The following is a 12838-nucleotide window of genomic DNA, read 5'->3' on the forward strand; positions in this document are numbered from 1 at the left end:
AATAAATAGGATTCGCGCTCGTCATCACAACTAGACGTTGGAGGAAGAGAGACTCCGGGATGATGAGTTCTTTACGAAAAGGCATGATTATGTTTGTGGAATATATTTAGATGTTGATGATCCCCGTCCCTGTGGTTAATGGAGATGTGCGAGTCGCACCCCACAGACCACACAATATAGAGTCGTGGTAGAAAATGGAGGTTGGTACGTCTCTATCAAATTGAGCGCAGATGATGTGCGATTTATGTTTAATTAAAGTCCAGGCGCAATATCTCGGGAGACAGTTGCACCTTCGGGAAAGGGAAAGAGATACATATCCACGGATTAAAACTCGACGCCTGCTAAACGCTGTTGGGCGACGTTGGGCGCCGATGCCCGGACGGAAGTGATCGCGGAGCCGCCCGCCGGACAGCACTACGAAGTACACAAAAAGATCACAGCGACAGCGGAAGCAGTGGAATCCATAGATTACCGACGGGGCGGTACAGCAGACGGACACATTCATCAGTCAATCTGATTGGGGAGGTGGATTTGACCGGGTTTGGCTGCGAGTCATCAAAGCAGGACCGTGAAGATCCTATTATGGAGGATTAAAGGATGGGCCAAAAAAGCCTTTGAGGCAAGAGGAGACCCACTTCCACGTCTGAGCAAAGATATGAGATGGTTGATGCGACTTGAAGCCTCTCACGCGTCTTGCTTTCACACCTGAGCCTGGACATATCGGAAAGGCGCCCATCTCACCTTTCGAAGCTCCTCCTTCCAGATAGGGCCTGTCCAGCACAGTTTGGCTGGTCTGGTATTCATCGTGCCTTTCCGGGTTAGTCTTGGACGGAAGATGGTTTGAGTTTTTACTATTACCAGAAGTTGCCAGCAGTGCCTCGGGACTGGGTCACCCCAGTCAAAGATGACGATGGTTGAGCGCAGTGGGGACTTGTTGGTTTCATGCGTGTGTCACCAAGTCTGGGGCTGTGAGAAGGTCCTGGACCTCTAAGAACGTTCGTGCCTCAGTTTTCTGGCCTCTGAAAACGAGGAGGTGCGGTGCATCGCTGGCACGCTCGTAAAGTTTACGCTCATACCCATGCTCGCGAATTGCAGGGCGATGTTTATTTATAAATTACGGCGATGATGAGCAGGCCATCCTCGTGGTTGGCTGGGGACTTGGCACCGATTCTGATCCGATGTCTCAGCTGGTGCAGGAGTGACATACAACAGAGTCTGGCGTGTGGCTGGGAATTTAATTCACTTCGAGAAAATAGAACAAGTTTCCCTGTTGTTCCTCACACACAAGATGTACATGGACTTGTACCTGAAGTCGTGCAGACCCTTGATGGAGATCCTCAAAGGCTCGATCGCACCTGCACCGTAAAACTGGCGAAAAGAAACCTTGAAACGACGTAATTTTGTATTTTACCTCGCAATTCGCCGCTGGCCACGGCAGGCGCGAACCTGGAACTGGCCGTCAAAAATTTTATCGTCATCACGTGATTTAGCTGAAACCCCACCTGCCTCCGTCTTTTGCTCCTTCGCTCAAACTCCAGCCTCGCCATTTTTTTCTCTTCCAGGTTTGGGAATCACTCCTTCAGTTAATTATTCCTGTCAGATCCGAAGCCCACGAGTGGGATACTGAGAACATTGAACGTTGCGACTCTGGGAGAGCAAATAAGCGATCAATCGGCACTGGTCTTTGCTGTTCCCTGCCGGCCCAATTTGCGCCCCAAAAAGCCAACCCGAGGTCAGAAGATTTTCCCCCCCTGCGGCGTTGCGTTTCCGCTCCTGCCACCGTTTTCTCCCCCCAATTCTCCCAATTCTCTCCATCACTTCCGTCTTCTTCCATCCGTTCGCCAACCTCAACCTCGACTTCGCGACCGAGTCGCTCCAGCAAACCCACCGACATTGAAGCATACTATTCCCCTCTCGACGTTTACGACGAGGTGCCTCTCCATTTATTGATCTTCCTCCGTTTTCGCCTCGAGAAACCGACCTCTTTCCCGCTCAATTCTCCGTCACGCGCGTCTCGCCACTTTTTATTTTCTCCTTCCGTTTTCTCATCCTCTCGCGCAACCCTTCCATCGCGGGAACTAACCTCCAACGGCCACTCGCCTTCCCACCCCATGCCGAACGGCATCAAGACATAACAGCCGAACTTCCTCCCCCCTCTCTCGCCATGTCCGACGACGAGTTTGGCAACGACACGCGTGGCTCCGCCGCCGACCGCGACAAGCGCGCTCCCCGCTTCAGCTGGACGCCCGCCTACGAAAACACCTTCTTCCGCTCCCTCTGCGAGTCCGTTCAGCTCGGCCTGCGCGAGAACCACAGCTTCAAGGCCGAGGCGTGGGATCGCGCTGCCGCCGCTCTGCGCGAGCAGCACGGCGCCTATCCGACGAAGAGCCATCTCGTCAACAAGTCGGACAATGCGCGCAAGAAGTTTAGGTTGTGGAGGGGCTTGAGGGAACATCCTGATTTCTTGTATAATCCCACCACGAGGACGGTTACTGCGTCTGACGAGGCTTGGAAGGCTCATATTGAGGTGTGTCTTGCTCAAACTGAACTACCTTGCTAGGGAAAAGCAGTGTAGTTGCTGTCGCACGGTGATGGGTGACGGTTCCTAGGCTGTCCGCCAACCCGCGCACTTCAGCTACCGAACCCTCTTCTCCTTCAGCTTGTAGTTGCTGTATTGTATACGCGATTGCTGACGCGATTACTCGCATGCAGAAAGAGCCCCTGTCTCGCGCCCTCCGCGGTCGCACCTTCGAACATGAGGAGTTTATGGAGATTCTCTACCCCGACGTCGTCGGCTCTGGCGGCGCTCCCAAGCGCATCATGAAGCCCAAGCGCAAAGGCCCCGATGCCCTGCCCGGTTGCGAGGACAACGACATGCCGGGCACAGCCGTGCTGAATCTCCAAGTCGACCGGACCGTCTTCCAGCACAACTCGGCGATGGCCAATGCCAGGCACCAGCCAACCCCAATGCCCCAGCCCAACGTGGCGAGGTCATTGGGGCCCAGTCGGCCCAGCTCGACCGCTCTCCCTCCGCGTACCAACATGACGAATACCAGCGCCCTCACCCCTCCCGATGAAACCAACCACACGCGCCAGCGATTCGTCCCTCAGGGACCCAACGCCGGCGCCGTTCCTGCCTCCGACCACAGACTATCAGCTGGCAATGCTGCTTCGGCGGCGGCGATGCAGCAGAACAAGCGCAGGCGAATATCAACACAAGCCGGCTTCACCGTGACGGCGAACGGCAATGGCGTCGATGCCAGCGTCCCTCTAAGCGCGGGCGCCACCCCCGGCCGAACCCTCCTCGAGGACGGCGTCCTCACTATTGCTGAGCTGCTGAGGGCGAGGGCGCCGCCGCGCTGGCCCGAGCAGGCCCTCGACATCTTCTTCCGCGACTTCGCTGACGAGGACATGGACCTGCAGCTCAAGATTGCAGAGAAGGCCCTCGCAGACGAGAATAAGGCCATGGTGTTTTGCAAGATGCCGCCGGCGGTGAGGAAACACTGGGTCAGGAGGTTGCGGGAGGTGCATAATCGTGCGCTATAGGACTTGCTTCTCCTGCCTTAATGGTAGGGGGACATACGAAAACTGAGGTGAAATACTGTTAGAAAAAGGTGTTGGGCGAGGTATATTTTGCGAGGATTTCTTTTTTGTCTCCTCTGCTACCTGCTTTTATGATCATGATGATGATGACTACTCATCTCCTTTGTTTTGTTATGGGCCACTTTTTATTTTCCTTGTTTCCTTTTCCTGTCCCTGGACTGGTGATGTCAAGCTGGAGACAGAAGGGGGAGGTCTGAGAAGGAATACCGAGTCTTTTAGCAGGGTCATTATTCCCGACTAAATTACGATGTTTCCACTCTTCTCTTCCCCCTTGTCCCTCCTGTGACGTCTCTAGACAGGGTTCATGAAGAGGATAGCAATCTTTATGTCGGTGGTATCTACAACAATGGCTCCACCTGGAGTTGAGACAAAAACGCTTATATAGCCATGGCGAAGGAGTATCAAAATGGAGACGGAAATCTGGTTTTTTGTGTTTCTTTCTCACCTTACACATTGTGGCAAGCAAACGAAATAAGCCAAACGGGCGGAGCTGGTGGAAACGGAAGGGAGGACATTGTGTGTTACATATTTGTATGACTCGTTTCTTTATTACCTTTTCCCTCCTTCCCCTTTTATCTTTCCTGTCGTCTGTCGTCTTTTGTTTTTTTCTTTCTTGGCATGATATGGGCAACTAAACGCAAGTGCGAGGCGAGTGGTGGATATTCAAAAAACACAAACTTGGGCGAGGAAACTGTTTTTTTTCCTGTTGTTTCTCTGGGACGAGATATCGAGTGTACATTTCTACTTTTTTTTTCTTTCTTTTCCCCCCGCCCTTCCCCATTTCCTTTATCTTTTCTCTTGAGAACTTGTTTGTTTCTTTGGCCTGCTTTCACGGGTATTTATTTACTTGGGTGGTTTCAGTGAAGGGTCGGAGGATGGGTTGGTAGTATAGCTAGTACATGTACGAAGGAAGGACTGTGATGAATGGAACGGACGAATATTGGACTTGTATACCCTCTTTCTTCCTCGTTGCTTCGTTCACCTTCGTCGTGATGTTGAATGTTTTATTTTGCAACGTCAGATTAGTAGATAAATAAAACTTAGGCAATGCAGTATTGCCCCGGAACTGGCTATGGAGAGAGCAGCGATGTCCAGATGATACAACTCCTGGGCGGGAGAAGAAGAATACAAGCCCGGGATAGCCAACCGATTCCAACGGCTTCCATTACCCGTCTGGGGTTACTCGAAGATTGCAGACCAGGCTGATTCGACACATTTCGTTCCCTGGCCGTCCAGTTCCCGCGGCCTGAGCCTCTGCTTCAACGCTCATTTCTTCTTCAAGTGCTCCTCATAAAGATACCTGTCCCCCAAGTTAGCTCTTGGTTCCCACGTCCTGAAACGAAGAATAAAGTAAAACATAAATAAAATAAGAAAAAAATAGAAGAAGAAAAAAAAAAAAAGAGAGAGAAATAACTCACCGTCCGATAACAGCCTCCGCAGCCCCGACAACCCCCACAATCCCCGCCCCAATCCCCAACTCCTTCCACCCCAACTGGCCCCTCTCATACAAATCCCAAGCCTTGAACCCCAGCACGGCGCTAAACCCCACCACAAGGCTCAAATTCGCCAGCGCGAGCGGCGTGCCGTCGCCGTAGTTCGCAATCTTCTTGGCGGCCTCCTTGGCGTGGCGTTTCTTCGAACTTCCGCTATGGTGATGGTTATGGGAGTGGGAGTGGTGGGGTTCGGTAGAGGCTGCTAGGTCGGCGAAGGATGAGGTCGTGACGTTGGGATCGGGGGAGGATGATGGAATAGGGCCTTCGCGGGCGGAGGCGGAGGCTTGGGAGGAGGCGAGGTCGGTGGAGGAGATGGTGTGGACGGAGGGAGTGGTTGCTTCGGTGGTTGTTGTTGTGTCTTCGGTGCTGAGGTAGGGGAGGGCGGGGGCGGCGGCCTGGGAGGATTTTGTTAGATTGTTTTCCCGCTCTTCGTCCCCTTTCCTTTTCTCTGAGTGCTTCCATTGTTTCTTGAAGGGAAAAGGGTTGGTGGATGGGGACGAACCTCTTCGGCCGTTTGCTTGGGGCCTTTGGCAGCTACTTCGGCGTAGGACACTAGGCCGAAAACATGTCAGTATTTTTGGTATTTGTTTGATTTAGAGACTTCAAGAGAAACTAACTCTTGATGAGTTAAAGGATCGTGGAATGGTGATGGTTACGGAGTAAAAGAGCCAGAAATGAAGTTATCACGATGGCAGAACAATTGGATCACTTCGAAATGTTGATGACGAGAATAACAAGAGAGAAAGAGAGAAAGAATAAAGTTTGTATTCATAAACTGAGGGAAGGAATCGCTTCAGCGGCCGTGGCTTTATGAGGTCATTGGCACCTTCGCAGACGAAACATGTGATGATCCGACAAAAAGACTGTTTAAGTTGTTGCTTCCAGTTTCGAGACATGGTTGGGAACTATTGCGTCATCGATGTCATGGTCGGAAGGTGCGCCTGGCCACCCGGGTTTACTCATCGAGATCAAAAGGATGGCACACGTTAGATTGCTCTGTTTGCTTGGTCCGAAGGACAGGTCAGGAACGGGTTGTAGCATGAATTTCTATTGGTCTATTTCATTCACTGTTTTTCCTTTTCTCTATGTCCTCGAACTTTCGCGGCGCCGCGTTGGCCAAACGCGGTCATGATAGGCAACGGCAGGCGTAAGCTTGGTCGTCAGGAGACAACTCGAACCATCAGCCATCACCCGCACGCTGGCTCGTCCCCCTCCGCAGCTACGGCATCGGAAGAAGTTGCCTGCCCGTAGAGCCCTCCATCGAGGATGACGGCTGCATTATCGTCCAAGTCATCCTGGACCCTCCTCCATTTCGTTTTCGCGCCCTGGCCTTTGCCAGTTTCCTTTTCTTTCCCCTTGAGATTGTAGACGGGCTTGATCATGGCTCCTAGCAGTGGGTTCTTGCTAAACGCGCCGCCGCCATGAGCCTGCTGATTGCCAGTTGACTCGAGCAGCACCCCGCCATCACCACCCCTCTCTTCCTCATCTGTGGGAGGCGTAACCGGCCTTTCGACTGCCGCCATCTTCTTCACAACCTTGCCTCCAACAAGATCGATACTAACCACCTGTCTCCGCTTCTCGTACTCAGGCTTCATCTCCCACTCCATCTCCCTTAGCAACTTCTGCTGCTTCTTCAGCTCCATCGCCCGCTCCTCGGGACTCGCCCACATGCTCAACTGTCCTCCCATGGCAGCCGCCACGTCGAAATCAGCGACCTCGTCCCTCACCGTCGTCCGTCGGGCGTTCTGGGCCTGGTAACCCAGGAGCCTGTCCCTGTGCTCCCTCGCCCGCGCCTCTGCCTCGGAAAGCGAGCTGCTTCCACCGGCAAAGCCATCCCGCGCTTGCGTGAAAGGTGCGGGTGCCTTGCTCACGTCGGCGCGCTTATGCGCGGCGCGATCGGCGGCCATGCGTTCCCTTCCGCGCTCGGCTTTAAGCTCTCGTAAGATAGCCTCGGTTTCGCTCGTAGTAAGGAGAGGCGTTCCGCAGGTCGTGCAGGGGCCGAGGCCTTCCTTCATGCAGATCACTTTGCCGCAGGATAGGCAGTTGGGGGCTGCGGATTGGAGGGGGTGACGCGTGGCGACGCAGTTACATCGGCGGGATGCCACGTCGTCGTTTTGTGGGGTGGGGTTGGCGGTGATTTCTAGGGCGCGGATGGCTGCGTCGAGGTCTGTGAGGGCCGTGGAAGCTCCCTTCATGGGTGTGCCACCAACGATGGAGATTTTGGTGGATGAGCCGTTGTTGGGTTTGGGGGTTGAAGCGCGAGAGCTGGTGTTGGATTTTGATTTTGATTTGGGAGCGGGATGTTCTGATATTAAGAATCCCGCCTGTTGACTCTTCCTGGGAGCTGTAGGCTTAGGAGCCTGTAGAGGAGGCTTCGCTTGTGTTTGTAACCTCGACTGCTGATTCGCCTTTGACGACTCAGCGATGGGGACCTGAGGCTGAGGCTTCTTCGCCGTAGGAATATACTCGAAACTCTCATCCTTCTTCGAATACGCCGTTCCCAAAGGCGGACCGTAATCCTCCACCTTTCTCGCCTCAGGCGTACCCAACGCCGCCTTCTTCTTCTTTCCGCGGCCCGCCCGATTCGACTTGGGCACCGCCTCAATCACCTCGGAAGAAGCACCGTCCCCTCCACGCCGGGAACTCCCCGCCCCTCCAGGAGCGGGAGAGGAAGAGGACGATGAGGAGGCGGCGGCTGCATCTCTCCGCCGCGCATTGAATGTGGAGATGAAGTCTACCGCCTGCGCCGAGGTTCCGAGGAGGTTGCTGAGATGCTCCGCCGCCGCGGGCTTTGGGAGTGTGCTGGCGTAGTCGAGGATCTGTTGGAGTTCCTCGTCGGGGAGGGGGAGGAGGCGGGAGAGTTGGGCGAGGGACATGGTGTTTATGGCGGGTTGCGGGAGGGGTTAAGGAAATCAATCGGGAGAGGAACAGGAGGGATGGAGAAGGATTGAGTGGGTGTGGGTGAGAGGGGATCGAGAGAGGTGAGATGAACGGTTCCGGTTTGATGCTGAAAGTTCGAGGTTGGAGATGGTGGGGTTCGGGATACAGTGTTTGTACTGTGGATCTTGATCGCACCCTGCACAAGTTCAGTCGATCGGGTTTTTTGTAAAATTGGTTTGGAAATTTCAACAACAAAATCATCGAGATATTTATTTTATTAAATGGTAGATTTTTTTTCTTTCCGCCCATGGAATTTTTAAAGCTTTGTTATTTGGCCTCTTCGTCACTAGAGGGAAGCAAAGGGTCCCTCAGCATCCGAAGTCGTACGCTGCCTCCGGGTTGACTCATTCGCCGAGAGAAGGGATCGAGCTCACTTTCTGATCCTGAAATATCAACGAATTTCGCTGGCGGGTTCAGGACCGAAGCCTCCGTCCCTCAAGAGGGCAGCCTGCTTTCCTCAGATCAAATCCAATACGGACGGCGAAGTAGCGATGTCCACGGAGAATTAATTTGCAGGCAGCTTCAATCACGAGATGCTGCCCACAGAGTGATGATCGTCGAGTCTGTCGTGTTAGAAGAATAGAATGAACGGTGCCTGCTCTCTCCGTCACTCGGGCTCATGGCGCCTTGTCGGCTGATCGACGTCGACCTCGGCGGCCAGAGTTGCCAAGGTTGGTTTCAGGCGTGGAACCTCCACAGTCCCGGCTGGATGGATCATTAGCCCACTGCTGAAAGGCCGCGAGGAGGTCTTCGTAGCTGCCCAAGTGAGACTTCGCCGGCCGCGACACCACAGGCTCGCAGCAAAGGGCACGATTCCCGCCCGAGCAGGAGTCGAGACTGCCATCCAGACCTATTTTTACGCGGCCGGGAGGGCAATTCCCATCGCAATAGCCCTCGCCGTAGTATTTCTCAACGTAGGCTCCGCCCGAAGTAGTGAAGGCGCAGTTGTCCCATTTCTCGTCGTCCAGATCGGCGGAACAGCAGTAAGGCTGGTCTCCTCTCAAAGTCGCAGCACTGTCATAATAGCAGTGCGTAGCGCCGCTGCCGAGGTTCGTAGAGCCGACGAGATTATTCCTCCACGGATAATACCCATCGCAAGTAGAGGCAGCGCAACGGGGCTCCGACCCAGCCCATCCACACTTATCCCAGAGCCGCATCGCCTGGATCGGTGGCCGGACTTCTGGATGATCCCGGCGACAGCACGCCTTTTGGCTCTTGCCATTTGTGCATCCCCCACCGGAAGATGCAATCTCGGACCATTCGTGCCACTCGTACAAACCATCAGCTCCAGGACAAGTTCCGCTACAGCGTCCGTTGTTAAGGGAATACCACCCACAATACGGCTCGGGGCCGGGTGGGCAGCAGAATAGCCTGGAGTCTTGGCCCGGCTTACACCCACTATCATCGACCATGTGCGTATTCCCGTAGCTCCATTGGTCTCGGCGCCGGACGTGCGTCCAGCCATATGGGCAAGACTTGCCGCAGTTGGTCCAGAAACACTGCTCAACTGGGATCTTGTCACCGCGCAGAGTCATCCCATAGCTAGTTGTAGTTCCAACGGAGAAGGATTTATACTTGGTTGCTTGTTGAAGTTCTTTGGAGAACTTTCCCTTCCCATTGTCGTGGCTTACTGCCCATACCATGACGCCCCCAAGACACAAACTGCGCGCAAAGTCGGCCTTGAGCTTGAACGTTTCCCCGTCGTCAGAGCTTATCCATTGGTCACGATAAAGGCCAGAAACCAGGATCTTGACCGCAGCATCGGCGTCAAGAGTAGATCCAGCACTCGTGCCGACCATGTTAGACTCGATTTCGGAGTTGGTCATAAATCCCACTTCTCCGGAACATCTATCCGGCGTACCTCCGCCGTCGAACACGCATCCCTTCTTTTGACACTTACGATCGGAGAGGGTAAAGGTCCTTGAGTAGAATGCGAGGCCCATGACGACTTTCTCAGGAGGGATGTCGTTCCACCACAGGAAGTCCATGGCGGCGGCGATCTCCGTGAGATTGGTGTGCGAGTTCAGGCGGCTGTCCAACCGAGATTCCTGGGTCTCCCAGGCTCCTGCATCCATTGTTAGGTCAAAGCTGCATCTAACACTCACAATGAGCCTGTCACCCGAGGGGACGGACGTAAGGATTACTTACCATGGAGATCGTAGGACTTGAAGCCGAACCAGTCAACACTATTCTTCATCTTTTTGGATATGATATCAAAATGTCGGAGGTACCAATATGACGCCGGCAGCGTAATTGACAGACCGTTTCTAAAGCCATTGTTATTCAGAGCCCGCTTAAGGTTCCTGACAAAGATGGGAAAGTTGACGAAATCCTCATCCCGACCGCCCCGACCTCCTGCCCGTGGATATTCCCAATCAATGTCGACGCCATCAAAGCCATACGTATTCATAAACGAGATCAGAGACGAGATGAAGGCCCTCTGGTTATCCCGCGAACGAGCAATATCCGAGAAAGTTGTCTCAGTTGGCCGGCCAGGGTCGTTGAAAGCCCGGCCGCCGACGGCGATGAACACCTTGAGACTAGGGTTGGGACTTTTGAGGCCGGTTAGTTCTCGATAGAGTTCCGGATCACCCTCGGCTGCGGGCACGATGTGGAAGGTGGCCGGGTCGATGCTTGCATAGGCAAAATTGAGGTGGGTGTACACGCCTGCCGGGATGTCGTCGGGCCGGAACGTGTCGCAGTAGCGGCGGGCGGCCCATCCCTCGTAGTATCCAACGACTCGCTGAAGAGGGACCTCGGTGACCTTGCAAGAAGGCCGAGGAACTTTCTGGCTGCCGCAGAACTCTTCTGTTACGCCACAGAAGCTAGACGCATGTTGGCTGTCTGCGCCTCTCACATATCAAGAGAAGAGACGTGATGGGCTCTGTCCGCCAACTCCCTCGGGAGGGTTGATAGAAACGGAAGAAGAAATGCGTGGAGGTCATCACCCAGACTTACCCCTATTTCGAACAACACGCATTGAGCGGGCAGGCTCCGACCTCTGGCCACATCGCAGTAGCTCTTGGCGTCACACGTCGCAATACAGTTCTCAGCTCTACAGACTGTACACGGGACCGTTAGGACGCACGCCAACAGCAGTAACGAATCCACGGGACAGTCAGCTCAACTACCTACAGTCAGGTCCTAAACGCAAATTCCAAACCTAGAGCAACACTTTCCGTCCTCGCATGGGTTGTCAACGTCGCAGCCAAACTTTGCGTCGCATGTGCTCTGACAACCCTCGCCGCAGAAGTCGTCGCCAAAACCGCAAAATTCCCGGCGGCTACAGCATCCAGTGGCACAGCGATTAATAGCATCACAGTTTTGCGCAGTAGAAAGTGTAGGAAATATGGAAGAAAGGAGGGTGAGTAAAGCAGCAGACCGTATATGGGTCCGCCAGGAGGGTGCCATGGCGGTCTTGCCGGCACTGATGTAGGCCGCGACGCCCGAATGAAGATCCTCAAAAGGGAGCGGATAACAGCTGGTGAGCTGAAGTTGTCATCAACAAATGCTCTCTGGAAAACCAGCCAACTGACCCACAGCCCCCCTTTTCCCGCCACCGAGGAAGAAGAAGAGCCCTTTTGCCTCTCCGAGGTGTTGTAAACCACGGTGCAAGGGGACACCTGCGACTCCATAGCACAGCAATTCAGCGTAGCTTCCGCAACTCTGTACGCTGGAAATCGGAAGCTCGGCGATTGCTCCCAAGTGACGACGGGTCTTCAGGTTTGCCTTCCTCTTCAGTGTACTACTCACTTTGTAAAGGGAGAAGATACTACGTGTCACGACATATCTGCCGACACTGGTGTGTCATATAGAGATATCCTACTGCACAATCCATGGCTTTCGTTCGATTGCGAGAACCTCCGCGAGGCGAGATACACTCTCGGCAACACAATCTGCCTTTCTCCGGCGGGAGGCAAGCATATAGAGAAGCGCGACAAAGAGGATTCGAATCCCATCGAGAGCGAGTATAGTGACAACAATTATCGATTCGCCAGCGGGAGCGCGGGTAGCCACGAAGACTACGCGCAAGTGTGGACGATGGGTGGTCTCCCAGAAGGGAGATACGTGCGCGTCGCTCGCAAGACGACAGATCAGTGCTTTCTTCTTCCGCAATATCAATCCATCGCTATTGTACGGCGACTGCTCCTCCAAGATCGTCGTCGGGTCAGCCTATTGTACAGCTCCGACTCGCGACTGGGACGCAAAGAGGTGGTATTATAAATCGGAGCTCGTTTACGAAGGATGTTTTAGCATGGCGAATTCGAGCAAGCCTATCCTCATAGTAAAAGACTTCACCCACCCGAATCGCACCACGGTAAAAGTATATGAAAGGTACTGCTTGCAGGACGGATATATCCACATGGGCCTGACGAACGGCACGTCGTGCTACTGCGGCTCGAGGCTGAACCTTGGCACCGTGAAAGTCGAAGAGGGAAAATGCTCTGTGCCCTGCGATGGCGACGCGAGAGTGATCTGTGGTGGTACAGACAGCTTCAGCGTATATACTACGGGAGACCTGGTCAGGATGATCGACGAATGGGGATGCTATCCCGATACCGCCGACGCACCCGCGCTCGTAGATGGAGTGCTCAAAGCGGACCCGGAGATGACTGTCCCTGTGTGTTATCAGCATTGTGTTATCGACAATAATTACACGTACTTCGGCCTCGCGAAGAAGAATGAGTGCTGGTGCAGCAAAGCCCTGTCGGCTGGGGCGGTGCCCGTTGATAAGAGAGTGTGTAACTACCCCTGTAGCGGCCAGCCGCGGGCAAATAAATGCGGCGGGAGCGATCGCATGA

At 54.0% G+C, this 12838-nt stretch overlaps 3 protein-coding genes and 1 pseudogene across 3 annotated transcripts; 1 reads left to right on the forward strand and 3 right to left on the reverse strand.

Moving 5' to 3' along the window:
- Positions 1-2164: 2164 nt before the first annotated feature.
- Positions 2165-3546, forward strand: SAPIO_CDS1583 (uncharacterized protein; the record flags this gene model as incomplete). Its single annotated transcript, XM_016784818.1, has 2 exons — positions 2165-2527; positions 2713-3546. 2 exons carry the CDS (start codon positions 2165-2167, stop codon positions 3544-3546), a joined length of 1197 nt encoding a protein of 398 aa, XP_016645575.1.
- A 1323-nt stretch (positions 3547-4869) lies between these two features.
- Positions 4870-6059, reverse strand: SAPIO_CDS1584 (uncharacterized protein; the record flags this gene model as incomplete). The annotated part of the gene is made up of 4 exons (XM_016784819.1): positions 4870-4903; positions 5022-5491; positions 5599-5648; positions 6056-6059. The coding sequence occupies 4 exons, from the start codon at positions 6057-6059 to the stop codon at positions 4870-4872; spliced, it is 558 nt and encodes a 185-aa protein (XP_016645576.1).
- A 224-nt stretch (positions 6060-6283) lies between these two features.
- SAPIO_CDS1585 lies at positions 6284-7972 on the reverse strand (annotated as a pseudogene; the record flags this gene model as incomplete).
- A 681-nt stretch (positions 7973-8653) lies between these two features.
- Positions 8654-12672, reverse strand: SAPIO_CDS1586 (uncharacterized protein; the record flags this gene model as incomplete). Its single annotated transcript, XM_016784820.1, has 6 exons — positions 8654-10101; positions 10185-10844; positions 11419-11659; positions 11790-11808; positions 11863-12209; positions 12340-12672. 6 exons carry the CDS (start codon positions 12670-12672, stop codon positions 8654-8656), a joined length of 3048 nt encoding a protein of 1015 aa, XP_016645577.1.
- Positions 12673-12838: the final 166 nt, after the last annotated feature.

The sequence above is a fragment of the Scedosporium apiospermum genome, assembly GCF_000732125.1.
Source record: "Scedosporium apiospermum strain IHEM 14462 chromosome Unknown SEQ_SAPIO_0066, whole genome shotgun sequence".
Taxonomy (NCBI): domain Eukaryota; kingdom Fungi; phylum Ascomycota; class Sordariomycetes; order Microascales; family Microascaceae; genus Scedosporium; species Scedosporium apiospermum.